The sequence below is a fragment of the Budorcas taxicolor genome, chromosome 4 (assembly GCF_023091745.1).
Source record: "Budorcas taxicolor isolate Tak-1 chromosome 4, Takin1.1, whole genome shotgun sequence".
Lineage (NCBI taxonomy): Eukaryota > Metazoa > Chordata > Mammalia > Artiodactyla > Bovidae > Budorcas > Budorcas taxicolor.
This window is the reverse complement of record NC_068913.1, coordinates 70,230,099-70,258,054: the sequence shown is the minus strand read 5'-3', so window position 1 is coordinate 70,258,054 and position 27,956 is coordinate 70,230,099. Positions and strand designations below refer to the sequence as shown.

The 27,956-nt window shown below is 36.1% G+C and overlaps 1 protein-coding gene across 1 annotated transcript in view; it reads left to right on the top strand.

Moving 5' to 3' along the window:
- TAX1BP1 (Tax1 binding protein 1) overlaps positions 1–27,956 on the top strand; it is an 89,826-nt gene that overhangs the window by 21,149 nt on the left and 40,721 nt on the right. The window contains exons 4-8 of the mRNA XM_052638454.1: positions 2,381–2,568; positions 6,116–6,274; positions 20,912–21,060; positions 21,155–21,245; positions 25,970–26,155. Of these exons, the coding sequence (XP_052494414.1) occupies positions 2,381–2,568; positions 6,116–6,274; positions 20,912–21,060; positions 21,155–21,245; positions 25,970–26,155 (773 nt within the window). The remainder of the gene's footprint in view (positions 1–2,380; positions 2,569–6,115; positions 6,275–20,911; positions 21,061–21,154; positions 21,246–25,969; positions 26,156–27,956) is intronic.

Sequence of the window (27,956 nt, the reverse complement as noted above, 5' to 3'; positions counted from 1 at the left end):
CTTGGTTAAAGTGATGTCTGCTGGATTTCTCTGCATTAAAGTTAGTATATTTCTCTTTGTAATTTGATGAATATTATGGGGAGCAACTTTGAGATAAGCAAATGTTGTTTTGCCTCAAACTTTGACCCATTAATTTTAGTTATCCATCAGTGGATCTTACCTGCGACAGTTACTGTTGTTGTGTTTGTCTGATGATGCCTTTTTATTCTCATTTCTTGTACATTATTAGTTGGAATTGTTGTGTTAGGAAGAGTTGTCCTCTTCTCCATGGATTCATGGAAATTTATTTTCTTCTGTGGGATAAAGTCTAATGTAACCGGAGACATTACTTTGCCAACAAAGGTCTGTCCGTCTAGTCAAGGCTATGGTTTTTCCAGTGGTCATGTATGGATGTGAGAGTTGGACTGTGAAGAAAGCTGAGTGCTGAAGAATTGATGCTTTTGAACTGTGGTGTTGGAGAAGACTCTTGAGAGTCCCTTGGACTGCAAGGAGATCCAACCAGTCCGTTCTAAAGCAGATCAGCCCTGGGTGTTCTTTGGAAGGAATGATGCTAAAGGTGAAACTCCAGTACTTTGGCCACCTCATGTGAAGAGTTGACTCATTGGAAAAGACTCTGATGCTGGGAGGGATTGAGGGCAGGAGGAGAAGGGGACCACAGAGGATGAGATGGCTGGATGGTATCACTGACTCGATGGACGTGAGTTTGAGTGAACTCCAGGAGTTGGTGATGGACAGGGAGGCCTGGCGTGCTGCGATTCATGGGGTCGCAAAGAGTCAGACACAACTGAGCAACTGAACTGAACCATTTTTTTGTTGCTCAAATTGTTTTGGCTTTTTTTGGCTACTGGAAGCTCTGTCAGATGGACTCCTGTGGTTTTTGACACCCCCTCCCCCAGTTTTTTTGAGAACGTCTTTCTTATTTTCAAGAACCACCAGATATTTCAGGCTAATACTATATTTTCTCTGCCTCCCCGCTCCCATGGACAAAGATCAGCTATTTTTTAAAGAAGGAAGTCAAGTAAAATTGACATCATAATGATAAAGGCTAAAATTTTCAAGATCTGAAGTAGTAATAGGCATAGTGAATACAGATTTCTGGGTCGAAATCAATATTGAAGATAAGGTGAATAGATCTATGTATTTCATTTCACTATCATTGAATGCTTTCTTTTTTCAAGTCATTCTGGGAGATTTCAGAATTTTGATATTTATTAATAATCTGCTCTTAGCATTTCTGAGGTTTGTGTGTATGTGCTCAGTTGTGTCCCACCTCTTTGGAACCTCATGGACGGTAGCCCACCAGGCTCCTCTATAGGTTGCCATTTCTTCCTCCAGGGATGGATGTTGCCTATAAAACATATATGTAATGGTAATGCAAAGCATACTGTGGAGGATTTTTGAAAAAAATTAATTCAATTTTTATTTATTTGGCTGCACCAGATCTTAGTTGCAAAACACTATATATTTAGTTGTGGCATGTAGGATCTAGTTCCCTGACCAGGGATCTAAGCCAAGTCCCCTACATTGAGAGCTCGGAGTTCTAGCTATTGGACCACCTGGAGAGTCCTCTGAGGTTTTTTTTTTTAAATCCCTTTTTACATGTAAAAAATACCATGGGAGCTTTGGAGAGGAGGTAAAGATTAATTTTGAGCTGTAATCCAGCAAAATTTAAGAGGGTAGCAGTTGAGCTAAAGAAGAAAGGAACAAATATTGAAAACATTTGTCAGATATTGGGCTAGATGGTATACATAATCCATGATACTTTGAAGCTTTGAGATAGCTGTCTTCAGATATCTTTTACAGATAAGAAGCAGGCTCAGGGAGGTTAAATATATAACAGTTAGTGGTAGAGCTGGGATTCCAGAATAAATATTTGTGGTTCCAAAGCTTATTTTTGTTCTGCACAAGTAGACCTCATCCTCTTTTTGCCCTTACACAATTCACATGTACGGTATATTCCTTCTGTTAATATCTCTCCTTTGCATTTAATTAATGTCATTTGAGAGAACATTTCTTTAACTGATATATTTCTACCCCTAGTCCTCCTAGGTTTTTATGCTTACTCTTCCATTGCTCCTCTTCCAGCCTCTTTCTCATTGATAACTACATAATTGACTCTCCCAGATGAATTGGTTTTATCTGAGTGAAACTACAGGGAAAGAATATTCTGAAAGTATAATCTTAGACCTAAGATAAAAATATGGGCATATTTAGGGAAGAAGAAAGAGTCTGGTTTTGATAGACGCTTTATGAAGGAGGAAAGAAAGACATCTTGAGTGTCTAGAAACAAGGTCAGGAATAAGAGGAAATAGCAAGATTTGTTAAATACAAATAATTTAATAACAATAAATACTAATTTTTTTGTTTATACTCCTTTTAGGATATTACCTTCCAAATGATGATGGAGAGTTTTATCAGTTCTGTTACGTTACTCATAAGGGCGAAATTCGTGGAGCAAGTACACCTTTTCAGTTTCGAGCTGCTTCTCCAGTTGAAGAGTTGCTCACTATGGAAGATGAAGGAAATTCTGATATGTTGGTGGTGACCACAAAAGCTGGCCTTCTTGAGGTAGGTACCAACAGTGACTGGGTGATTGATAAATTTGCATTATGAACTATATTTTTTGTTATGAACTGTGGCTTTAAAATAGTTTTAAAGACAAATCAGTTGTTGCTCAATTAGAAACAGAGTGTTTGTTGGTTGGCATTTTAAGAATTTTCAGGTTGTCCAAGAGTGTAACCTGAGAATCAAATGCTTTTTAACTAATGAACTTAAAATATATTTTTTGTTACAATTATGTTACTGATTTCACTGTGGCAGGGACTGTCCCTAGGCTTATTAGTATTTTGTGAATAATATATAGATTGGCAATAAGTAATTACTGAGATAATTTAGACCTAAAACTCCTAATGTTCCCTTACCCTAACCTTTCTCCTTTAGGGATTGCCTTATCTGTTGATTGTAGAATAGTACAGATGTGGGGGTGAAGCTGATGGGAAAGCAGTATAAAGCAATAATGTGTGTGTTAGCCACTTAGTCGTATTTGACTCTTTGCGATCCCATGGACTGTAGCCCACCAGGCTCCTCTCTCCATGGAATCCTCTAGGCAAGAATACTGGAGTGGGTAGCCATTCCCTTCTCCAGGGATCTTCCTGACCAAGGGATCAAACCCAGGTCTCCTGTATTGCAGGCAGATTCTTTACTGTCTGAACCACCAGGGAAGCCTTTGTAAAGCAGTAAGTCTAACTGTAATTGGATATGAACCTTATTTCACTATACTCCAAGCATGCTCTATCCCAAATGGGATAGTGAAGCATCCTGGTCTCTTAATTTAGGTTGAGGATTTTTAGAATGATTTCTTCTCCTGATCAAATGAATAAGCTGGATTAACCATAATTTTTAAAAAAGTGAAAAATCTTCTTATTGTTTTTTATTAAATATTTTGGAGTCATTTCACCAAAGGAAATTTACTGTGTAGTGGTGTAAAAAATGCCATGTCTTAATTTTTAGTACTTATTGAAAAGGAAAAACTAGAACATCATTCATATTTCAAGATATTTCTCAATGTCTTTACCCTAAACCTAGCAAATTAGAATGTTATGTTTGAGTTTCTGTGAAAAAATACTTTAATTGGTTCAGTATACATTTTTTATTAATTTACATTCCTATTTAGTCTACAGCAAGTCATTATTCTTTATACTCACATGGATTTTTATATGTAAATCTCTTTTATGTCTTTGGTTTTATTTACCTTCAAAAAGAAACTGCAGAAAAAGGACGAGATTATAGGTACTGTACAGTTGAACTAAGAAAGTTAGAAGGAACCTATAACTTTTATTGTGAAGTTTTTCATATATTCCCTTCCTCCTTCCAGAAATACCTCTCTTATCTTAAATAAAGAAATGTAACTTTTATAGGGTGACTAAAACATTTTGTAGTGTTGACTGCCTGATGATCAAGGTTTTTAGCCTGGTATTTGAATGCTAGTCAAAGATGCTGAAATAGGCCTAGCTCTTACAAAGAATGCAGTGTTTTTATTGGAGTTTTTTGAATACTTGTTAGACCACCCTGATTTCAGAACACCTCCAACAGAAAAGCAACAGGCATTTTGGCCTCTACCTCTCTTTTGTGCTCCCAAGTAAATTGGGACATTGCACAGTTTAGTTCTCTCTTTCCTACTCTTTTAAAATGTGCTTTGTACTTTATAGAGAAAATTTAAATTTCTGTCTCTTAGGTAAATGTTTTTGAGATAAAGTATTTATAGTCTGAACAGTTTTTTGACAAATCTTTTCAGTTTCCACATTCATGAAAATCTTTAATGAGTTTACTAAAAATGCACCAAATTAGTACAAGTTTGAGACATTATTTAGGGCACTGTTGGCATTACCAATGATTGAGTAACAGTTCTTCAGTTTGTGAAACTTGATGAGATCTTAGGTATTTAAAAAATAGATATTTTGGGGGTAGAGTGGGTTATTTTAAGTATGGACTACCCATTGTGTGTGAGAAAATTATTGTTAAATTTCTTAGTTATAATAATTGTAGTGGCTAAGTATGAGACTGTACTTATTAGGTGATAGCTTGCCCTGTGTACTTAAGGAGTGAAGTGTCTGCATTTATGTTTCAAATGCTTTAGCAAAAAAAAAAAAACCTACATAAACTTACATATCTATGTATTTATAAAATAAACATGGTGAAATAATAATTATTCAGTTTAGATTATGGGTGAATGGAGGTTCATTGTAAAATATTAACCATTTTGTATGCTTGAAACATACCAGAATACTAAGTTGGGGGCAGGAATTGGACTTCTATACAGTTTTATCTTATTTTAGTTAAAAATTTCTGCTTTTTCTGCTTAAGATTCAGTGAACTCTTCAGAAAGTATGTCAATTAAATGAATCGCTGGGAAATAGTAGTTCTTTTATGATGGTTCAGTCATACTGGGTCAAAGTGAATCTTTAAGCTGCCAGAAAGTTTAAAGCCCAAAATAATTTTTTTTAAAAATAAAGTAAAAAGAAATTCAGTGAATACTTAAACTTTTCTCTTTTGAGGGCATTTACTCTAGTCATTTTCATTTAGTCTGATGGAAGAGATAGATGGGGCATTTAAAAATTTTCCAGCTCTTTAACTTTTTAAGAGCCATTTTAGTGTTTAAATAATTAGAGTTTGTTTCCATGACCTTGGGAAATTAACTCGGGGTATACTGGGGGAATCAGACAACTTGCTGAAAGAAAAATATTGACCATATTATTTATTTTCTATTTTAGGTCCCTTAATTTGGTAATTTTTAGAATATTGGCATTCCTGAACTAAGTTAACTATTAGGGTTCATGTAAGAGTCCGTTATGTTGTTAAAGTCTGCATTTTTTTCCTAAAATATGCATTTACTGATAAAGTTTGTTTTAATTTACCTAAATAGAGGCTGTTTTGTACATACAGAAACTTATTTCTTAGTATCTTATTTAAATTTATTATTCATTGGGAGATGATTGCTTTACTGTATTGTGTTGGCTTCCACATATATCAGCATGAATTGGTCATAGGTATACATTTGTTCTCATCTCCCACTCCTAAGACCTTATTTAAAGAACCCAAACTTCATAGTAATCCCACAGGTGCAGGCCTTATGTAACACACAAGGAAGTTCTTAATAAATTCAAAGATTTCCATTCAAGAAGAGGACATGTTTTTCTCATTGATTATTACCCAAGATAAGAAAAGCCCAGAATAGTCACTCATGAAACTAAATATGCCTTATTTTTAGTACTGATTTAAAAAGTGATTAGCAGGCAGCTTCATAATAAAATTCATTCCTTCTGCACTTGCCTTCTTGTAATGTTTTCTTCTTTGCCCAATCAAAAATAGTTTACATTTATGATTCATTAATTTTTTTAAAATTTTAATTGGAGGCTAATTTACAATATTGTAGTGGTTTTTGCCATACATTGACAGATTCATGAATTTTTAACTGACGACAAAGGAGTTTGATTCATATGAAGAATAAAGTTTGTAAAAGTTCTTTCTACAAATTTTTTCACTATTTTTTTGAAATGGAAAACCGAATTTGTAATATATTGTAGGATTATAAACAATTTGAGTTTCTGTTTTGTAGTTGAAAATCGAGAAAACCATGAAAGAAAAAGAAGAACTGTTAAAGTTAATTGCTGTTCTGGAAAAGGAAACAACACAACTTCGAGAACAAGTTGGAAGAATGGAAAGAGAACTTAACCATGAGAAAGAAAGAAGTGATCAGTTGCAAGCAGAGCAAAAGGTTAGTTGTGTCCTAATTAACTGATTGGAGTTATACTGTTTGAAATGCACTTTTTTTCAGGAACTGAACCAATTAAAATGAGTGAAGGTCCCATGTTGAAAAATGTATTTGGATAGATATTTGTATAAGGATAGGTCAAATCCTGTCAACCTTCTGCCACAGCCTCTTAAATGTTGTGAATAGTTAAAATACTTTTGAGATTTTTAGTCCCTAACAGCTGTTTCTAGATGCTTTACATCTAATTATAGAATACGTGATTGATCTTGGGGAGGTGGCTTAGAAATACAATTAGGAATGATAAACACTGAATAAAGGGAAGAGTAGAATAAAGTAGTTAAAATTACTTTTTAAAAATCAGAATTCAATGAAATAAGATGTAGTATTGTAATTTTGAAATCATTGATGTGAGAAAGGCAATAAATTGTCCTAAAAACCACCTAATTAAAAAAAATTGGCACAGTCTTAAGCTAAGGAAAAAAGTTTAAGTGTAGAACAGTGTAATTTAGAGATACAACTGGATTTAAGACAATAGTCAAAAACAATGGAAAAAGTCACCTAGTAATTGACTTATTTATGTAATATTTTCATAAGAAAATTTATTGACAAACTTGCACAGATTATGGTTATATATATATATCACAGTCTCACTTACATTGTTACTAGTTGGAAATGCTTGTGCTCATTGACAGGATTGACCTGTTGTTCCCTAAGGATGGAGTCTGTTCCACTTTTTTTTTTTTTTAAATTTTTATTGTAGTATAGTTGATTCACAATGTTGTTTTAGTTTCAGGTATACAGCAAAGTCAGTTGGTTACACATATATCTACTTTTTCTTTTTTAGATTGTTTTCCCATGTAGGCCATTACATGGATATAGTAATATATATGTCAGTGTCAACCTCTAAATTTATCCCCCTCTCCCAGTTATTCTTTTTTGCAGCAAGACCTAGAACAGTTGCTTAATAATTGTTAATTGAGCCATTTTATACTCTAGTGGAGTGATTGTATATTGTACACTTGAGCAGAGGTGATATACAGATAGGGCTCAAACAAAAAAGATTAACCTTATTCTGTTTGAGGATTGCTTGAGTTAGAGGGTAAACATAATATCAAGCAGTGTGTACAGTTGTTTATTTCCTTATGGATTAGTAGCTTAGTTGTTTCTGACTCTTTGCGACCCCATGGACTATAACCCACCAGGTTCCTCTGCCCGTTGGATTCTCCAGGCAAGAATATTGGAGTGGGTTGCCATGTCCTTCTCCTTGTCTCCTTATAAACATCTGTCAAGTCTTTTGTCCTTATTACTATTAGCCTTTTTAGTTTAAAATACACAGTTATTCTTCCAATTTTATTCCTGGGGAATATTTGCAATCCTACAGTAGGAATATCCTACAGTAGGGGTAGATACTCTGGTTAAAGAACCATTTTTTGGGGTGGCGGGAAGGAGGGTGGTGTAACACGTGGAATCTTAGTTCCCTGACCAGTGATTGAATCCGTGCTAAGCTCGGAGTCTTTTAACCACTGGACCTCCAGGGAATTCTAAGGAACCACGTTTTTAAATTTGAACTTTTTAAGCAGGTGTACCCAAGTATTATAAATGTTATAATAAAATCTCATTATATGTGCCTAGCTTGACTGTTAGAACATCCAGGTAAATTTTTAATCCAGTTGTTGTAACTCTTTTGCTGTCCTTTGTATAGTTCTAACCCTTTTTTTTCTATTCTTCATGCATTTCTCTTGCTGTTACCTGAGATTGGCAGTTTTCCAAAATGGCCCATTACAACCTGTACTTAGCCTGTGAGATCAAGAATACCCTAAAGTATGGCCTTTGATGTTAGACTCTGTTCACCTTGAAATCCAAAGGGAAGAATGGATGATTTAGAGTAGGAATGGCAGAAAGAGAGGCCTTTAATTGTGTGAAATTACTCATGTACATCAGACCATTTCTCTGGTTCAGTTGAGTATTGAAATTTAAACAGTCTTAGGTTCTCTCTGCTGTCCAGGGGATGGGTTAAGCACTATAGATAAGACTAAAGATTATGCTGACAGACTTGGGTTGAGAAAGTGGAGGACTGAGGTCAGGGGATTAATGAAGCAAAATTTGTAGGAGATTGTGGCTAAGGTACCCAGAAGAAATCTTTGAAAGTTTATGGCAACTCACAAATCTTGATGACAGTCACCCATCATGAAGGGGACTTCTTCCTTGCTGCTCTTCTTCCATTGGAATATATAATCTGGGAAGATAAGGTATGTGGAAGTGATTTTTTTTAAAGTTATTCTTTAGAAAATGGTGACAAAAAGACTTAGAATATTTGTTGCATAATAGATTCTCACTAACTTCAGCTAATATTGTATTAATTTTCATAATCAAGGAAGAAATTAAGTAATAATGTCATCCAAGAGGAGTAAGAATCGACATTTTACCCAGATTCTAAAAGCTATGTTTGTATAATGTTATATACAAACAATTCTGAGCTATATTTTGGCAATTGCTTAATTCTGGGGATAAAATAATATGCTTGCTAGGAGAGCTGCTTCCTCTTTGCTGCTTCTAGTTCTTTATGAATTTGCTTTTTACTTCCAAAATTGTAATCTCCATCTTAATCAGGCAGGGCTGCTGGGCAGTTAGAATAGCTCAGAAACTTTTAAATCTGGGTTAGTTGAGTGACTTATAAAATCTGTGACATTTCTTGGCACCTGTTTAAAATCTGGTGTGAAATCTGGTTTAAAATCCGTGGTATGAATTCTAAAAAACAGTCTTCGTATAATAGTTTTAAAGGGCTTCTCTTTGAAGTATGAGTATATAAACTGCTGAATATCTGAAGAACTGTAAGATAGATCATTTATGCAATATACAAAATATGCACATCTATAGATATTTAGATTAGTGGTTGCCTGGGACTGGAGGGAAACAGTGACCATAAATAGGTAAAAGGTTTCTTCTGGGGGTGATGAAAATGTTCTAAAACTAGGTTATGGTAATGGTTGCACAAGCCTGTAAATATATTAAAAACCATTAAATTGTGTACTTTTGGAACTAGCTTCTTGCACTTATGATGCTTTCAGGGTTCACCCATTTTATAGTATGGATCAGTATTTCATTCTTTTTAATGTCAAATGATATCTCATTGGCTTCACTGATAGCTCAGTTGGTAAAGAATCTGCCTGCAATGCAGGAGACCCTGGTTTGATTCTGGGTCTGGAAGATCTGCTGGAGAAGGGATAGGCTACCCACTCTTGGGCTTCCCTTGTGGCTCAGCTGGTAAAGAATCCACCTGCAATGTGGGAGACCTGGGTTCGATCCCTGGGTTAGGAAGATTCCTTGAAGGGAAGGGCTACCCACTCCACTATTCTGACCTGGAGAATTCCATGGACTACAGTCCATGGGTCACAGAGAGTCTGACTCGACTGAGCGACTTTCACTTCACACTTATTAGACTTATGTAAAAATTATCAGTTTGTATATGTATTCATTGTGTTCTGGTTTTTGTTTTGAAGTGCTGGATATATATTTGAAATTAGAAGATTGAAAACTGTGGTTCAGAGAACCAGTGCTCCTGAACCCTATTTTTCAAATAGGACTAAAATGGGCTGTGACCCTGTTAAGTTTTCTAATTAGTTCATAATCTTTTAGTGCCCTATGGATGGAATGTTTTCATAAATTACATTCTTAACTTGAATACTGGTAATTTAAGATGTCCTTCAAGATATTTTAAAACCAAATTATTTTGGGTGGTACTCAAACAATATTGCTTAAACAATATGAGGAGCTTGTTATGAACTCTTGTTTATATTCATATTGTTTTGATTCTTAAGTTTCACAAGTTAGGTAGGGTAAAGAATATGCCTGAAATGCAGGAGATGTGGGTTTGATCCCTGGGTCAGGAAGATTCCCTGGAGAAGGAAATGGCAACCCACTCCAGCCTTGGGGGCTACAATCTATGAAGTCACAAAGAGTTAGACATGACTTAGTGAGTAAACAGCAAGGTGTAGGGTACCTTGAGAAGTTACCAGGCATTTGGGAGTGACCATAAGTACATGAGTGAGAGAACGTGAAAGATCTCTCATATAATGGCTCTGTCTAGTGTGGACCTCTCCAACCGTCTTTATATTTTTGGCTTGCTTTATCCTTTCATTAGATGCCGGATTTTGGACAGAGGTAGTTTAAGGCTTTTAAATTGTTTAATGTATAGATTGCCCAGTGGCTTTTTAATATATTATTATCTCCTAATGTGTAGAATTGCTAAAAATCAATTTTGAAGTTAGGATATCATTGAATTTCTAATTCTGTTTTCCTGATTTTTTTATTGAGAAGAAGAGACATGAAGGTTTTTACTTTTAATGCATAACTTAAGCAATATATTTCTTTAAAGCCATTTACTTTCACTTTGTCCCTGATTTGTTATGTAATAGTTTCAGAATGTTTTGTTTCTAAAATAAATACTTAAAATTATCTCATATTCTTATATAGATTAATACAGAGGTGTTAGTTGGAGCATGTTTAATAGTATACATCATGATGACTTGAATGTGTATACATTGTGAAAGAATTCCTCCCATCTAGTTAATTAACACATCCTTCAACTACATATTTATCCCTTTTTTTTTTTTGTTTCACTTTGGCTACACTGTGTGCCTTGTAGGACTTTAGTTCCCAGACCAGAGATCAAACCCCTGTGCACTCTGCAGTGGAAGCACAGCCCTAACCATTGGACCACTGCGGAATTCCCCTACATGTTGTTTCATGTGTGTGTGAGAACATTTAAATTTTGCTCTGTTAGCAAATTTCAATTAGACAATACAGTGTTGTTAACTTACAGCCACAATAATATACGTAAGATCCTCAGATATTATTTATCTTACAGCTAAAACTTTGTACTCTTTTATCAACCTCTCCCTCCCTGTCCCCCACCCCTTAGTCCCTCGTACCCACTTTTCTATTCTTTTTCTATGAGTTTGACTTTTTTTTTTTAGATTCTGCATATAATTAGATTGCCCAGTGGCATATAATTTAGATTCTGCATGTAGTGTTTGTTTAGTGTATTTCACTTAACATAATGCTCTTAGGGTCCATCCATGTTGCAAGTGGCAGGATTTTCTTCTCTCTCATGACTAGATAGTATTCCATTGTATTTATGTACCATATTTTCTGTATCCATTCAACCCACTTAAGTTGTTTCTTTATCTTGACCATTGTGAATATGCAGCAGTGAACATGAGTGCAGATAAATTATCTTCCTTGTCCTGTTTTCATTTCCTTTGGGTACGTACTCAGAAGTGGGATTGCTGAATCATATGATAATTTTAGTTCCATTTGGTTTTCCATGGTGCCTGCACCAGTTTACATTATAAAAGTACACAATGGTACCTTTTCCTCCACATCTTCACCGATGCTTTGTTGTCTCTGGTCTTTATGACAGCCATTCTGATAGGTGTGAGCTGATACTGTTTGTAGTTTAGATTTGCATTTCCCTGACAGTGATTTTTGATCACCTTTCATGTGCCTGTTCGCCATTCATATGCTTTGTTATGAACAAAATGTCTTTTTAGTTCCTCCACCAATTTTTAAATTGTGTGGGTTTTTTAGGGGGTTGCTATTGAGTTGTGTGAGTTCTTTATAATTTTGGATATTTACCAGATGATTGAGTTACAAATATTTTCCTATTTTTGAAGGTTACTTTTTCATTTTATTGATAGTTTGTTTTGCTGTGCAAAAGCTTTTAAGTTTGTAGTTCTGCTTGCTTATTTTTGCTTTTGTTATCAAATCATTGCCAAGACCAGTGTCAAGGAGATTATTATCCTCTGTGTTCTCTCTTAGGAGTTTTACAGTTTCAAGTCTTAAATTAAAGTCTTTTATTCATTTTGAGTTGATTTTTTTTGTGTGTGGATTAAGACAGTGGTATAGTTTCATTCTTTTGCTTATGGCTGTCTAGTTTTCCCAGCACCAGTTGAAGAGAGTACCCTCTTCCTATCGCATATTCTTGGTTCCTTTGTTGTAAATTGATTGAACATATATGCATGGGTTTATTGTTGTGTTGTTTGTTCCGTTCCATTGATCCAGCGTAACACATGTCACGTATGCACGTGTAATACAAATTGTTAGAATATATATACGTAAACCATTTGATTTTAATTAAAAGAGCACTTCAGTTGCTCAGTCGTGTCTGACTCTGTGACCCCATGAATCACAGCACGCCAGGCCTCCCTGTTCATCACCATCTCCCGAAGTTCAGTCAGACTCACGTCCATCGAGTCCGTGATGCCATCCAGCCATCTCATCCTCTGTCATCCCCTTTTCCTCCTGCCCCCAATCCCTCCCCGCATCAGAGTCTTTTCCAATGAGTCAACTCTTCGCATGAGGTGGCCAAAGTACTGGAGCTTCAGCTTTAGCATCATTCCTTCCAAAGAAATCCCAGGGTTGATCTCCTTCAGAATGGACTGGTTGGATCTCCTTGCAGTCCAAGGGACTCTCAGGAGTCTTCTCCAACACCACAGTTCAAAAGCATCAATTCTTCAGCGCTCAGCCTTCTTCACAGTCCAACTCTCACATCCATACATGACCACAGGAAAAACCATAGCCTTGACTAGACGGACCTTAGTCGGCAAAGTAATGTCTCTGCTTTTGAATATGCTATCTAGGTTGGTCATAACTTTTCTTCCAAGGAGTAAGCGTCTTTTAATTTTATGGCTGCAATCACCATCTGCAGTGATTTTGGAGGCCAAAAAAATGAAGTCTGACACTGTTTCTACTGTTTCCCCATCTATTTGCCATGAGGTGATGGGACCAGATGCCATGATCTTCGTTTTCTGAATGTTGAACTTTAAGCCAACTTTTTCACTCTCCTCTTTCACTTTCATCAAGAGGCTTTTTAGCTCCTCTTCACTTTCTGCCATAAGGGTGGTGTCATCTGCATATGTGAGGTTATTGATATTTCTCCCGGCAATCTTGATTCCAGCTTGTGTTTCTTCCAGTCCAGCATTTCTCATGATGTACTCTGCATATAAGTTAAATAAGCAGGGTGACAATATACAGCCTTGACGGACTCCTTTTCCTATTTGGAACCAGTCTGTTGTTCCATGTCCAGTTCTAACTGTTGCTTCCTGACCTGCATACAGATTTCTCAAGAGGCAGGTCAGGTGGTCTGATATTCCCACCTGTTTCAGAATTTTCCACAGTTTATTTTGATCCACAGAGTCAAAGGCTTTGGCATAGTCAATAAAGCAGAAATAGATGTCTTTCTGGAACTCTCTGGCTTTTTCCATGATCCAGCGGATGTTGGCAATTTGATCTCTGGTTCCTCTGCCTTTTCTAAAACCAGCTTGAACATCTGGAAGTTCACGGTTCACGTATTGCTGAAGCCTGGCTTGGAGAATTTTGAGTATTACTTTACTAGCATGTGAGATGAGTGCAATTGTGCGGTAGTTTGAGCATTCTTTGGCATTGCCTTTCTTTGGGATTGGAATGAAAACTGACCTTTTCCAGTCCTGTGGCCACTGCTGAGTTTTCCAAATTTGCTGGCATATTGAGTGCAGCACTTTCACAGCATCATCTTTCAGGATTTGAAACAGCTCAACTGGAATTCCATCACCTCCAGTAGCTTTGTTCATAGTGATGCTTTCTAAGGCCCACTTGACTTCACATTCCAAGATGTCTGGCTCTAGATTAGTGATCACATCATCATGATTATCTGGGTCATGAAGATCTTTTTTGTACAGTTCTTCTGTGTATTCTTGCCACCTCTTCTTAATATCTTCTGCTTCTGTTAGGTCCATACCATTTCTGTCCTTTATCAAGCCCATCTTTGCATGAAATGTTCCCTTGGTATCTCTAATTTTCTTGAAGAGATCTCTAGTCTTTCCCATTCTGTTCTTTTCCTCTATTTCTTTGCATTGATCGCTGAAGAAGGCTTTCTTATCTCTTCTTGGTATTCTTTGGAACTCTGCATTCAGATGCTTATATCTTCCTTTTTCTCCTTGGCTTTTCGCTTCGCTTCTTTTCACAGCTGTTTGTAAGGCCTCCCCAGACAGCCCTTTTCCTTTTTTGCATTTCTTTTCCATGGGGATGGTCTTCATCCCTGTCTCCTGTACAATGTCATGAACCTCCGTACATACTTCATCAGGCACTCTATCTATCAGATCTAGTGCCTTAAATCTATTTCTCACTTCCACTATATAATCATAAGGGATTTGATTTAGGTCATACCTGAATGGTCTAGCGGTTTTCCCTACTTTCTTCAATTTGAGTTTGAATTTGGCAATACGGAGTTCATGATCTGAGCCACAGTCAGCTCCAGGTCTTGTTTTTGTTGACTGTATAGAGCTTTTCCATCTTTGGCTGCAAAGAATATAATCAATCTGATTTCGATGTTGACCATCTGGTGAAGTCCATGTGTAGAGTCTTCTCTTGTGTTGTTGGAAGAGGGTGTTTGCTATGACCAGTGCATTTTCTTGGCAAAACTCTATTAGTCTTTGCCCTGCTTCATTCCGCATTCCAAGGCCAAATTTGCCTGTTACTCCAGGTGTTTCTTGACATCCTACTTTTGCATTCCAGTCCCCTATAATGAAAAGGACATCTTTTTTGGGTGTTAGTTCTAAAAGGTCTTGTAGGTCTTCATAGAACCGTTGAACTTCAGTTTCTTCAGCATTACTGATTGGGGCATAAACTTGGATTACTGTGATACTGAATGGTTTGCCTTGGAGATGAACAGAGATCATTCTGTCATTTTTGAGATTGCATCCAAGTACTGCATTTCGGACTCTTTTGTTGACCATGATGGCTGCTCCATTTCTTCTAAGGGATTCCTGCTGAGTTAAATTCACCCATTCCAGTCCATTTTAGTTCGCTGATTCCTAGAATGTCGACATTCACCTTTGCCATCTCTTGTTTGACCACTTCCAATTTGCCTTGATTCATGGACCTGACATTCCAGGTTCCTATGCAATATTGCTCTTTACAGCATCGGACCTTGCTTCTATCACCAGTCACATCCACAACTGGGTATTTTTGCTTTGGCTCCATCCCTTCTTTCTGGAGTTATTTCTCTACTGATCTCCAGTAGCATATTGGGCACCTACTGACCTGGGGAGTTCCTCTTTTGGTATCCTATCATTTTGCCTTTCCATACTGTTCATGGTGTTCTGAAGGCAAGAATACTGAAGTGGCTTGCCATTCCCTTCTCCAGTGGACCACATTCTGTCAGACCTCTCCACCATGACCCGCCCATGTTGGGTTTCCCTGCAGGTATGGCTTGGTTTCCCTTGCAGGTATGGCTTGGTTTCATTGAGTTAGACAAGGCTGTGGTCCTAGTGTGATTAGATTGACTAGTTTTCTGTGAGTGTGGTTTCAGTGTGTTTGCCCTCTGATGCCATCTTGCAACACCTACCATCTTACTTGGGTTTCTCTTACCTTGGGCGTAGGGTATCTCTTGACGGCTGCTCCAGCAAAGCACAGCCGCTGCTCCTTACCTTGGTCGAGGGGTATCTCCTTACTGCTGCCGTTCCTGACCTTCAACGTGGGATATAAAATTATGCTATCCTAAATTTTTTCTTTTTACTCCATGTCTCTTTAAAAATGTATATGAAACCCACCTTTAAGATTTAGTTGTTTGTGAAATGTATACATGTTCAGGAAATAATTTAGACATTTGTAGATACACTTGTAGCCTTTCTTCCCCATACTTTTTCTACTTCAAAAATAATTTAATCCTTTGGATTTGGTATTTTCTTGTAAAGGTCGTCGTCGTCCAGTCGCTCAGTCGTGTCTGACTCTTTGTGATATCATGGACTGCAGCACGCCAGGCTTCCCTCTCCCTCACAGTCTCCCGAAGTTTGCTCAAACTCCTGTCCATTGATGTCATCCAGCCACCTCATCCTCTGTCACCCCCTTGTCTTCATGCCTTCAGTCTTTCCCAGCATCAGGGTTTTTTCCAATAAGTCAGCTCTTTGCATCAGGTGGCCAGAGTATTGGAGCTTCAGCATCAGTCCTTCCAATGAATATTAAGGGTTGATTTCCTTTAGGACACACTGATTTGATCTCCTTGCAGTCCGAGGAACTCCTAAGAGTCTTATCCAACACAACAGTTCGAAAGCATCAATTCTTTGGTGCTCAGCCTTCTTTATGGTCCAGCCCTCACATCCATACATGACTACTTGGAAAAGCATAGCTTTAACACTGCAGACCTTTGTTGGCAAAATGATGACTCTGCTTTTTAATATGCTGTCTAGGTTTGTCATAGCTTTTCTTCCAAGGAGCAAGTGTCTTTTAATTTCATGGTTGCAGTCACCGTCTGCAGTGATTTTGGAGCCCATGAAAATAAAAACAGTTACTGTTTCCATTTTCTCCATCTATTTGCCATGAAGTGATGGGACCAGAAGTCATGATCTTTGTTGAGTGTTGAGTTTTAAGCCAACTTTTTCATTCTCCTCTTTCACCTTCATCGAGAGGCTCTTCAGTTCCTCTTCACTTTCTGCCATAAGGGTGGTGTCATCTGTTTAACTGAGGTTATTGATACTTCTCGTGGCAGTCTTGATTCCAGCTTGTGCTTCATTGAGCGCAGCATTTCTCATGATGTGCTCTGCATCTGAGTTAATAAGCAGGGTGACAATATACAGCCTTGACGTACTTTTTTCCCAATTTTGAACGAGTCAGTTGTTCCATGTCCTGTTCTACTGTTGCTTCTTAATCTGGATACAGGTTTTTTCAAGAGGCAGGTATGGTGGTCTGGTATTCCCATCTCTCTAAGAATTTTCCATAGTTGTTGTGATCCACAGTTGAAGGCTTTAGTGTAAATGAAGCAGAAGTAGATGTTTTTCTGGAATTCTCTTGCTTTTTGTATGATCCAATGGATGTTGGCAATTTGATCTCTGATTTGTCTGCCTTTTCTGAAATCCAGCTTTGTACATCTTGTACAGATAGAATTTTTAAACTTTTTATTTATTTATATTTAGTCTTTATTTTTATATTGAAGTATAGTTGATTTTCAGTATTGTGTTAACTTCAGGTAGTATAGCAAAGTGATTTAATTACACATACACATATATCCATTCTTTTCAGATTCTTTTCCATATAGGTTATTACAGAATATTGAGTAGAGAGTTCCCTCTGCTGTATAGTAGGTCCTTATTGATTATCTGTTTTATAAATAGTAGTATGTATATGTTAATCCCAAATTCCTAATTTATTCCTCGTCCTACCATTTACCCTTTGGTAACCTTGCATTTGTTTTTGAAGTCTGAATCTGTTTCTGTTTTGTATGTTAATTTGTCATTTTTTTTCATTCCACATATAAACTGTATTTCCTGTGTCTGCTTTCTTAGTATGATAATCTCTAAGTCCATCTATGCTGCTGCAAATGGCATTAGTTCATTTTTCTGTGGCTACTGTTCCCTTGTATGTATGCCGCATCTTCTTTATCCATCCTCTGTTGATGGACATTTAGGTTGCTTCCATGTTTTGACTATTGTAAAGAATGCTGCAGTGAACATTGGGGTGCAGTGTGTCTTTGGCTTACAGTTTCCTCTGGATATATGCCCAGGAATGTGATTGGTGGATCATGATAGTTCTATTTTTAGTTTTTTTAGGAACCCTCACACTGTTTCTTCAGTTGAGTTTGGTATTCTAGTTGATTTCAAAAAAGTGTTTGAGAAAAGCCAGATTATATTAAATGAGTCAGATTTATTTTAAGTTTCTTCTAGCAGTTTCCATAAATGACATGATCCTTTTGCCAGTGACTTGCCATTAGAGTATTCAGGTACTAATTTACTAAAATTTACTGTTGTATATGTTTGAATCCAGAAAACGATACTTTTTTCTAGATAATTGTTAGTGATACTGTGAAGACACAGTATCTTCACATGTATTTATTTGTAGTCAAAGTTAATTTTGTCGTTTTTTAACATGGGAATAAATGTGTTGTTACTTAAGATGTTTTTAGTGGGTGTTTAGCCACAGAATCACATAAGTGATTAACAGTTTGTCTTTTTGTCTGGTTGTTCATAATTGAGAATTGAGGGGAATTGATAATAGTGGGTCATGGTGATGTGATCCTTCAGTTTAGAAGAAGTCTGCTGCATAAATCTGATATGCTCAAATCTCTTAATCTCCTTTTGTCTCCTTTGTAGTTACTGTTCTTATCTTGGTGCACAGTGTAGCTGAGTTACTCTTCTCTTTAAGTTTTCTGTTTAAATATTAGGTTTATTGTGCTCTTTTGACATAATTTGCAAATGTTGACCAAATGAATATTTATTTCAAATTCAAGTGTTTTTGAAGACTATGTTGCAGATTTTACTCTTTTAAAAATATTTTGTATGTGCATTTCTATATAGTTTTTTAAAGGAAAGCATGGTTCTTAGTTATTTGTATGTACACTAAAGGCTTTGATGTCATTTTCATGCTAAGGAAGACGTAGACATATTGAAAATGCTTATCCTTCATTCAGATATGAATGCAACATGCTTGCGGAATAATCCCCACTTGGGTATTTTATGCCTTTTATAGTGCGCTTAGAAGCTAAGAAGCTCTTAAGTGTCTTTAAAGGTACCACGAAAAGGTTTTGAGACTCTCAAGTTACAATTCAAATTAATTTGTGATGCACTATGGAGTTAATGGGGAAACAGTGTCAGACTTTATTTTTTTGGGCTCCAAAATCACTGCAGATGGTGATTGCAGCCATGAAATTAAAACGCTTACTCCTTGGAAGGAAAGTTATGACCAACCTAGATAGCATATTGAAAAGCAAAGACATTACTTTGCCAACAAAGGTCCATCTAGTCAAGGCTATAGTTTTTCCAGTGGTCACGTATGGATGTGAGAGTTGGACTGTGAAGAAAGCTGAGCGCCAAAGAATTGATGCTTTTGAACTGTGGTGTTGGAGAAGACTCTTGAGAGTCCCTTGGACTGCAAGGAGATCCAACCAGTCCATCCTAAAGCAGATCAGTCTTGGGTGTTCTTTGGAAGGAATGATGCTGAAGCTGAAACTCCAGTACTTTGGCCACCTCATGCGAAGAGTTGACTCACTGGAAAAGACTCTGATGCGTGGAGGGATTGGGGGCAGGAGGAAAAGGGGACAACAGAGGATGAGATGGCTGGATGGCATCACCAACTCGATGGACGAGTGTTTGAGTGAACTCCAGGAGTTGGTGATGGACAGGGAGGCCTGGCCTGCTGCGATTCCTGTGCAGAGAGAGCATTTGGTAAAAATAAAAATAAAATGTAAAAAGCAGTTTAGAAACCTCTCCTTATAAATCAGCAAGACAAATACTGAAAATGTCAGATTTTAAAGAATCATTGGATAGTGACAGCTGTTAAAGCTGAGTGAGTAAATATTACCTGTTTTCTCTGGGATTACAGCATTGAAATCAGAATAGCATTTAGTTTTTCATATCAGTCTTTGGTTTATGTTGCAAATTCAGTAAGGCAAGAAGTTGTTTTGAGCAAAATTAAAACCAATAGAAGGTATCTGACCATTGTTGTGATAAGCTTCTTAATGAATTATGTTGTTCTTAGATGCAATGATGTAGTTTTCGTATTCTAATAAGATAATTAAAATATTTTACTTGTAAGTAAAAAATTTTGTTGTTACTTGATGAAAATAAATTAATTTTCATTAGCATATAGATACTATAGATAGCATATTTTCATTGGCATATAGATACTTCATAACATTTGATACATTTAAATTGGCAGAATGGTGATTTTCTTTAGTTTTTGTTGTTGGGTCGATGGGTAGTACTTTCATTAATAGGAAAATTTTAGATTAATTTTTAATTAGCACAATTTGTCTTAATTTATTAGTTCTTTGTATAGTTTCCCATAACTGTGTGGAAGCCTCCAATGCACTATATATTATTTGATTCTCATAATTTTATGAACTAGGCACTAAAGGCCTTATTATCTCCTTTTTGTCCATTATAAAACAAGCCTAGGAAGAGGCTTGATGAAGTTCTTGTAAGTTAGTTAATTGTCTTAGTTGATGTGATAAGATTTTTTAGTTATCTATTTTAAGATGGTAAAGAATCTGCCTGCAAGGTGGGAAACCTGAGTTCAGTGCCTAAATCAGGAAGATCCTCTGGAGAAGGGAGTGACTTCCCACTCTAGTATTCTTTGCTGGAGAATTCCATGAACAGAGGATCCTGGTGGACTACAGTCAGTGGGGTTGCAAAGATTCAAACATGATTAAACAATTAACACTTTCACAGTACCCATTGTACTTTCTTAATTATCAGTGGTGCTTACTGACTTATGCTAGAAGAAGTGGGTGTTAATCTTTGTTAATATCATGAAAACTGTTTTGTCATTGGAGTAATAGTAGAAAGCAAGATGTGTTAAAAAAAAAACAAACCCCAAAGTGACTAATTTTGAAGTTTTTTCCCTCACTTTCGTTGCCTGCCCTCTGGTGGAGAAAGTCCTGAAATCATCCCAGAGTGTGTGAAAAGTCCAGGAGAAAAGTTAGTAATTGTTTAATTTAGTATTTAAAAAGTTTATTGTATGTTACCATTTCAGGTTTAGTTTTTATTCTTATAAAGTTTGGAGGGGACAAATGAGGGATTAAAATTTTAAGGCTAGATTTCTTAGAAATATACAAATTTGTATTTCTGATTATGTTTCTGTTTCTCAAAATATTTTATTATTGTTTCTAAGGCTCTTACTGAAGTCTCACAAAGTTTAAAAATGGAAAATGAAGAATTTAAGAAGAGATACAATGATGCTACGTCCAAAGCTCTCCAGCTTGAGGAAGATATTGTGTCAGTGACTCATAAAGCGATTGAAAAAGAAACTGAATTAGACAGGTATTTCTAATATTTTAAAAACATCTTCATGTTTTAAAAATGTTTTAAGAAAGTTTTTTTTTGTTTATGTTAATGTTATTTGACTTTAACTCAGCTTAAAGGACAAACTCAAAAAGGCACAGTATGAAAGAGAACAACTTGAATGTCAGTTGAAGACAGAAAAGGATGAGAAGGAACTTTATAAGGTAATTTATTCCTTACATTTTTATTAGTTATCTTTTGCTGTGTAGCATATTGCCCCAAAACTTAGTGTTCAGGAATTTGGGAGCAATTTAGCTGAGTGTTTCTGGCTCAGAGTCTCTTGTGTAGTTGCAATCAAGATGTTGGCAAGGGCTGAAGTCAGCTAAAGGCTCTCAGTTAGAACTGGGGGATGTGCTGTCAGAGTGGCTCACTTACATGACTTTTGGCAGGAGGCCCTTCAGGTTTCTTGGAATGTCGCCTCTTCGGTGGCTGTTTGAATGTCCCCACAGTACGGCAATCAACTTACCTCAGAGTGAGCCGTACAGGGGAGAGCAAGGAGGAAATGAATGCATTTTATGACCTGGTCTGCAAGTTGAGCACTGATGCTTCTTGTTTATCTTACTAATTAGAAGCAAGTCACTCCAGCTGATACTGGAGAGGGGAATTAGGCTCCACTTCTTTAAGAGAGGAGAGTCAAAGGATTTAGGGATATATTTTAAACTACCTCATTGTGTATAGTCCCTAAAAGTTTTCAGGAAGTTTAAGTTACTGGTGTTTTAGATACTTAGCAGGTAATGTATAATAAGTGAGAGATTTTTTAATGGTAATAAGATAGCTGTTGATCAGGATTTGTGCGACTAATTTTCTCCTTTTAAGAATATATAAATGTTAGAGGATTAATTTATTTCAGTGATGATCATATTTTAGTTTGCCTTTTGGAATTATCTAAGAGACTTTCATTTTAAAAAAGGATTCTGTAGACAAATCTTCACCTTTTAGAGTTTTTTCTCCTTTCCTGTTTAAGCAGCTCTAAAATAGGATAGTGAGCGTTAGTTGTCAATATTGTGGATACATATTGGTACTTACTTATTTTAAGGGTTCTTAAGCAGTTCTTGAAGGCAGTTCCAGATTAGGAATTTCAAGAACATTCTGAGTTAAGTATTACTTGGATAGATTTAATCTCTTTATTAATTAGAAGAGAACAGCACTCATTTATATAATTATGGTATATGTTAAAAATAAAACATAGCTTCATATATTCAGTATTTGAGAGTCTCGTCTCAATTTGCACTAAAAATGTAGAATATGATTTATTTATTGCCAGTAGGTTTTCCACTCCTTCTTATTAAAAAATAACTATTCACTTATTTATATTTATTGATAAGCTTGGTGCCATCATTGGGTACCCAAGTATGAAATTCCAAATCTTTTCTGAGGATCACCTCTTTTTTTCTTCATTTTTATTGAGATACCATTGACATACAGTACTGTAAAAGTTTATGGCATAAGCATAATGGTGTATATCATGGAATGATTACCACAATAAGTTTAGTGAACATTCATCATCTCACATAAAAGATTTTTTCCCCTTGTGATGGGAACTTGAGGGATTTACTCTCAATAACTTTCATCTATAACTTATAGTGGTGTTAATTTTAGTTACCGTGTGATATGTTACATCCCTAGTACTTATTTATCTTTTAACTGTAAGTTTGTACCTTTTGATTACTTTTATCTAACGCCCCCTCCCTTCACCCTCTGTCTCAGGTAACCACAAATCTGACCTTCTTTTTTCCATGAGTTTGTTTTTGAAGTTTAATTTGACCCACACAAAACTATATTTAGTTCTGGGTGCACAGCATCATGATTTTATATTTTTATACATTTCAAAATGATCACCACAATAAGTCCAGCTACCACTTGTCACCATACAAAGGTATTGCATAATTACTGACTATATTCCACATGCTATATACTTCATACCTGTGACTGATTCTGTTTTTATAACTGTGTACCTGTTAATCTTCCTTACCTGTTTCTCTAATCCCCCAGCCAGCAACCACTTGTTAGTTCTCTTCATCTGTCATTCTTTTTTATGTTCATTTGTTCTGTTTCTAGATAACACACTTAAATGAAGTAGTATGGTGTTTGTCTTTGACTTATCTCACTTAGGTCCTTCCATGTTGTTGCAGATGGCACAGTTTTTCTTTTTTTATGGCTGAGTAATATACCTGTGTGTGTGTGTACACATACACACAGCATCTTCTTTATCCTTTCATCTGTTGATGAGCACTAAGGTTGCTTTCATATCTTGGCTATTGTAGATAATACTGCAGTAAACATAGGGGTATTTATATCTTCTCAAATTAGTGTTTTGTTTTCTTCAGATAATATCCAGGAGTGGAATTGCTGGATCATATAGTTCTATTTTTTAACTTTTTGAGGAATCTCCCTACTGTTTCTCCATAGTGACTGCACCAATTTACATTCCTACCAGCAGTGTGGAGGGGTTCCCTTTTCTCCACATTCTTGCCAGTACTTGTTATTTGTTGTCTTTTTGTTAGTAGCCATTCTCAAGACTGAGGTGATGTATCATTGGGGTGAGGTGTTTGATTTGTATATCCATGATGATTAGTGATCTTGAACACATTTTCATTTGCCTGTTGATCTTCTGTATGTCTTCTTTGGGGAAATGCCTGTTCAGGTTCTCTGCCTGTTTTTTGATCGGGCTTGTTTTTTTGGTACTGAGTTGTATGGGCTCTTTGTATATTTTGCATGTTAACTCCATGTTGATTGGATATACTTCAGGTATCTTTTCCCATTCAGTAGGTGTCCTTTTCATTTTGTTGATAATTTTCTTTGCTGGGGAAAGGCTTTTTAGTTTGATGTAGTACCATTTGTTTTATTTTTGCCTTTGATTCACTTGCCTGAGGAGGCATATCCAAAATTTTTTGCTAAGACTGATATCAAACAATCTACTGCCTTTGTTTTCTTCTAGAAGTTTTATGGTTTCAAGTTTTACATTTAAGTCTTTAATCCATTTTGAGTTTATTTTTACATATATGGTGTGAGAAAGTAGCTTAGTTTGATTCTTTTGCATGTAGCTGTCTGGTTTCCCCAACACAGTTTGTTGAAGAAATTTTTTTTTCCCTGTTGTAATATTCTTGCCTCCTTTGTCATAGACTAATTGCTTATAGGAGTGGGTTCATTTCTGGGCTATCTGTGTCTGGTTTTGTCCACTACCATACTGTTTTGATTACTCTAGCTTTGTAGTATACAAAGTATAGTTACTGTGACACATTGCATTAAAAAAATAAAGATTATATGATCATCTCAGTAGATGCAGGAAAAGCTATTGTCAAAATTCAACATATGTTTGTGATAAAACTTCTCAACAAAGTGGTTAAGAGAGAACATACCTCAACATAATAAGAGTCATATACTACAAGGCTAACATCATAATGTACTCAGTGGTGAAAAGCTTGAAAAGTACTTCCTCCAAGATCAGGAACAAGACAAAAATACCCACTGTTATCACTTTTATTCAGCATAGTATTGGAAGTCATAGCCATCGTGATCAGACAAAGAAAAGGAATTCAAATTGCAAAGGAAGTAGTAAAACTGTCACTATTTGCAGATGACATTATACAGAAAATCCTGAAGATGCCACTGAAGACTTGCTCTTCATCAGTGGGTTTGGTCAGGTTGCAAGATACAAAAATACACAGAATAATAATGATCATCTGCATTTCTGTATACTAACAGCAAACTCTTGGAAAGAGAAATTAAGAAAACAATCCCATTTACAGTCAAAAAGGGTAAAATGTCTAGGAATAAATCTAATGAATAAAAGCCCTGTAGTGAGAAAACAGACAGTGATGAAGAAAAAAATGAAGGTAACACATATGGAAAGATACACTGTGCTCATGGATTGGAAGAATTAACATTGTTAAAATGACCATACTACCCAATCTACAGATTCATTTCTGGAGAAAAACAGCTGGAGGTATCAGGCTCCCTTATTTCAAACTATACCACGAAACTACAGTTGTTTCCTTCTTATTTGGGAGTTGGTTAATTCTTTTTTAATCTTTAAAAATTTTTGCTTTGAAAATTAAAAAAAAAATCGAATCTACTCTGCACCTCATTGCAGAACATAGAAACGTTTTGCATGTTTATGGGTTATACCCATTCTGTTTCTTGGGACAGCCATCTTCAGAGCATGAGAGAGAGAGAGAGAAAGGGAAATATTAATAATACGGATATCTAAGGAAAGTTGCAGTTGCATACTGCAGTTGAAAGTTGCAGTATGCAGTTGCATACAGTATTTTTTTAAAAACTACTTTCAACTGCAGTTTAAATTTTAAAGATACTTGTTATAGAATTTGATTTGCATATGTACTATGAATAGCAGCAGCCAGAGTTCCTGGGAAAAATCAATATAGTTGGGTTAATTAGTCAATAAATGTATTTTTAGGCACATAGGAAGTAAATGACAGTACTTTTTCCATAAGCAAGAAATTTAATTGCTTAAGGTGTCATTCTTGAATGTACTTTGTTTTCCTTGAATCTGGTCATACCTTTATATATGAATATGCCTGTAACACGTTTCCCCAAAAGAACAACCAAATTCATTTGTAATTTTAAAGAGAACTAATGTAAAATTAGTAAAAGGGAAGATTTTAGAGATCAGGTAATGTTAGACCTTAGAGTTAATCTCTGTGGAAAACTAAAACAACATTAGCAAAACTCAGAAAAGTTGTGTTCTGCTTCCATATACTTGGGTAATCATTTGGCAGAATTTGTTTTCCTGACTCCTTGCTTAGTGAGTTTTTCCTTTCCTTGATCATATTTGGGTTAGAGATAAATAGTGATGCTTTAAATTATTGAGTAACTTAGGCTGTGGAGTTAGAAAGAATATTCTTGGCATTTTCAATCACTGTTTCAGGTACATTTGAAAAATACAGAAATAGAAAATACCAAGCTTCTGTCAGAGGTCCAGACTTTAAAGAATTTAGATGGGAACAAAGAAAACATGATTACTCATTTCAAAGACGAGATTAGCAGACTACAGTTCTCATTGGCTGAAAAGGAGAATCTGCAAAGGACATTGTTGCTTACAACCTCAAGTAAGGTAAGTACTTTTGCAGTATGCATTTGAAGATTGTAAAATATTATCTCTGTTAAATGTATACAGTGTGGATTTTATTTTTACTGTTTACTCCCCTCAACTTCTGTTTTGGACAAAGTTCAGACTTCTAGAAGAGTTGAAAGAACAGAAAATTGAATACATATATCCTTCAGTATTTTGCTACCTTTATCTCTCCCATTTATATGCCCTCCACAAGCCATTTGAAAGTCAGTTGTAGGCATTGACATTTCATCCTAAATATTTTTTAAAGTCTGTCTTATCAACAGTTACAGTCTTCTGTAGATCCATAATACCTAAGAAATGTCACCTAAGAAATTTTATATTGATATGATAATAGTCATACTTGTATATGGGGCTTCCCAGGTGGTGCTAGTGGTAAAGAATCCATCTGCCAGTGCAGGAGACACGAGACGTGGGTTTGATCCCTGGGTTGGGAAGATCCCCTAGAGTATAGGAAATGGCAACCCACTCCAGTATTCTTGCCTGGAAAAATTCCAGGTCCAGAGGATCTTGGTGGTCCATGGGGTCACAAAAGAGTTGGACACGACAGCACGCATGTGCACACGCAGGCACACACACACACACATATGTAGTTTTAGTCCACATTAAAATTAGTCCACTTATATTTTTGTATAACCTTTAAAATTTCTTGATCCTGGGTAGTCAGAAATCATAGTCAGAAATCATACATTAATGATTATGTTATATTCTCGGTCTGCTTTAATACAGAACAGTGTCCTTAAACCTTTTGTCTGTGATGACATCGATAGTTTTGAAGAATTCAGACTTGTCTGAGAGAATGTTCTATATTCTAATTTTGTCTGTTGTTTCCTCATGACTAGATTCCAGTTACATGGTTTTGGCAAGAAAAAGATGTTTTGTACATTCTGTTGCAGTTACATCAGAAGTCATATAATACCAGTTCCTTTCTTTCTGATGTTAGGGTTAATCTGTTGTTTAAAGTTATGTCTGCTTATCTCTCCGTTACGTTGGTGTCTTTCCTTCTTTGTGATTTATTGAATAATCTGGGATAATACTTCGAGATCATGTGAGCATCCTTCTCCACAATACTCTTTGACCAGTGTTTTTTATACTTCGATGATCCTTACCTGTATCAGTTATTACATTAATGATTGCAAAGTGGTGATTTTAAAAAGTTGTCATTCCCTCTATGTTTATTAGTAGGTATTCTTTTATAATGAGGTGGTTCCCTTTTGTTCTGTTCCTTTTTTTTTTTAACTCACTATAGACTCCGTGATTAATTTTTGTTCAGTATATTATACCTCATCATTCTTTTTTATCTTAAGTTGTCCTATAGCTAGGGGGGAGCCTTTTCAGACCTACATTTGTATCTTTCTCATATATTCCCCCTAATGCTTTGAATACTTCCTCGTTTTGTGGTTAGAACTTTGTGTTAGGTTTTAGTTTTAGGTTCAGACCTAAATCTGGTATTACCGATTTCTCCAAAGAGCCTGATTTTTTTTTTCACATTCGAGAAAGGTATTTCGAAACCAAGAACTGAATCCTTTTGCTCCTTTGCACTTTAATTAGATATTTTAAGTCTTAAATTTATATTGATATCTCCAATTCAAATCCAGTATTTCCTAGGGGTCTTCTTTATCTTCCTCCTTTCCATACTTATGTATACCTTCTCCCAGCTTCCAGAAGTGAAAGTGAAAGTCGCTCAGTTGTGTCTGACTCTTTGCGACCCCAAGGGAATTCTCCAGGTCAGAATACTGGAGTGGGTAGTCTTTCCTTTCTCCAGGGGATCTTCCCAACCCAG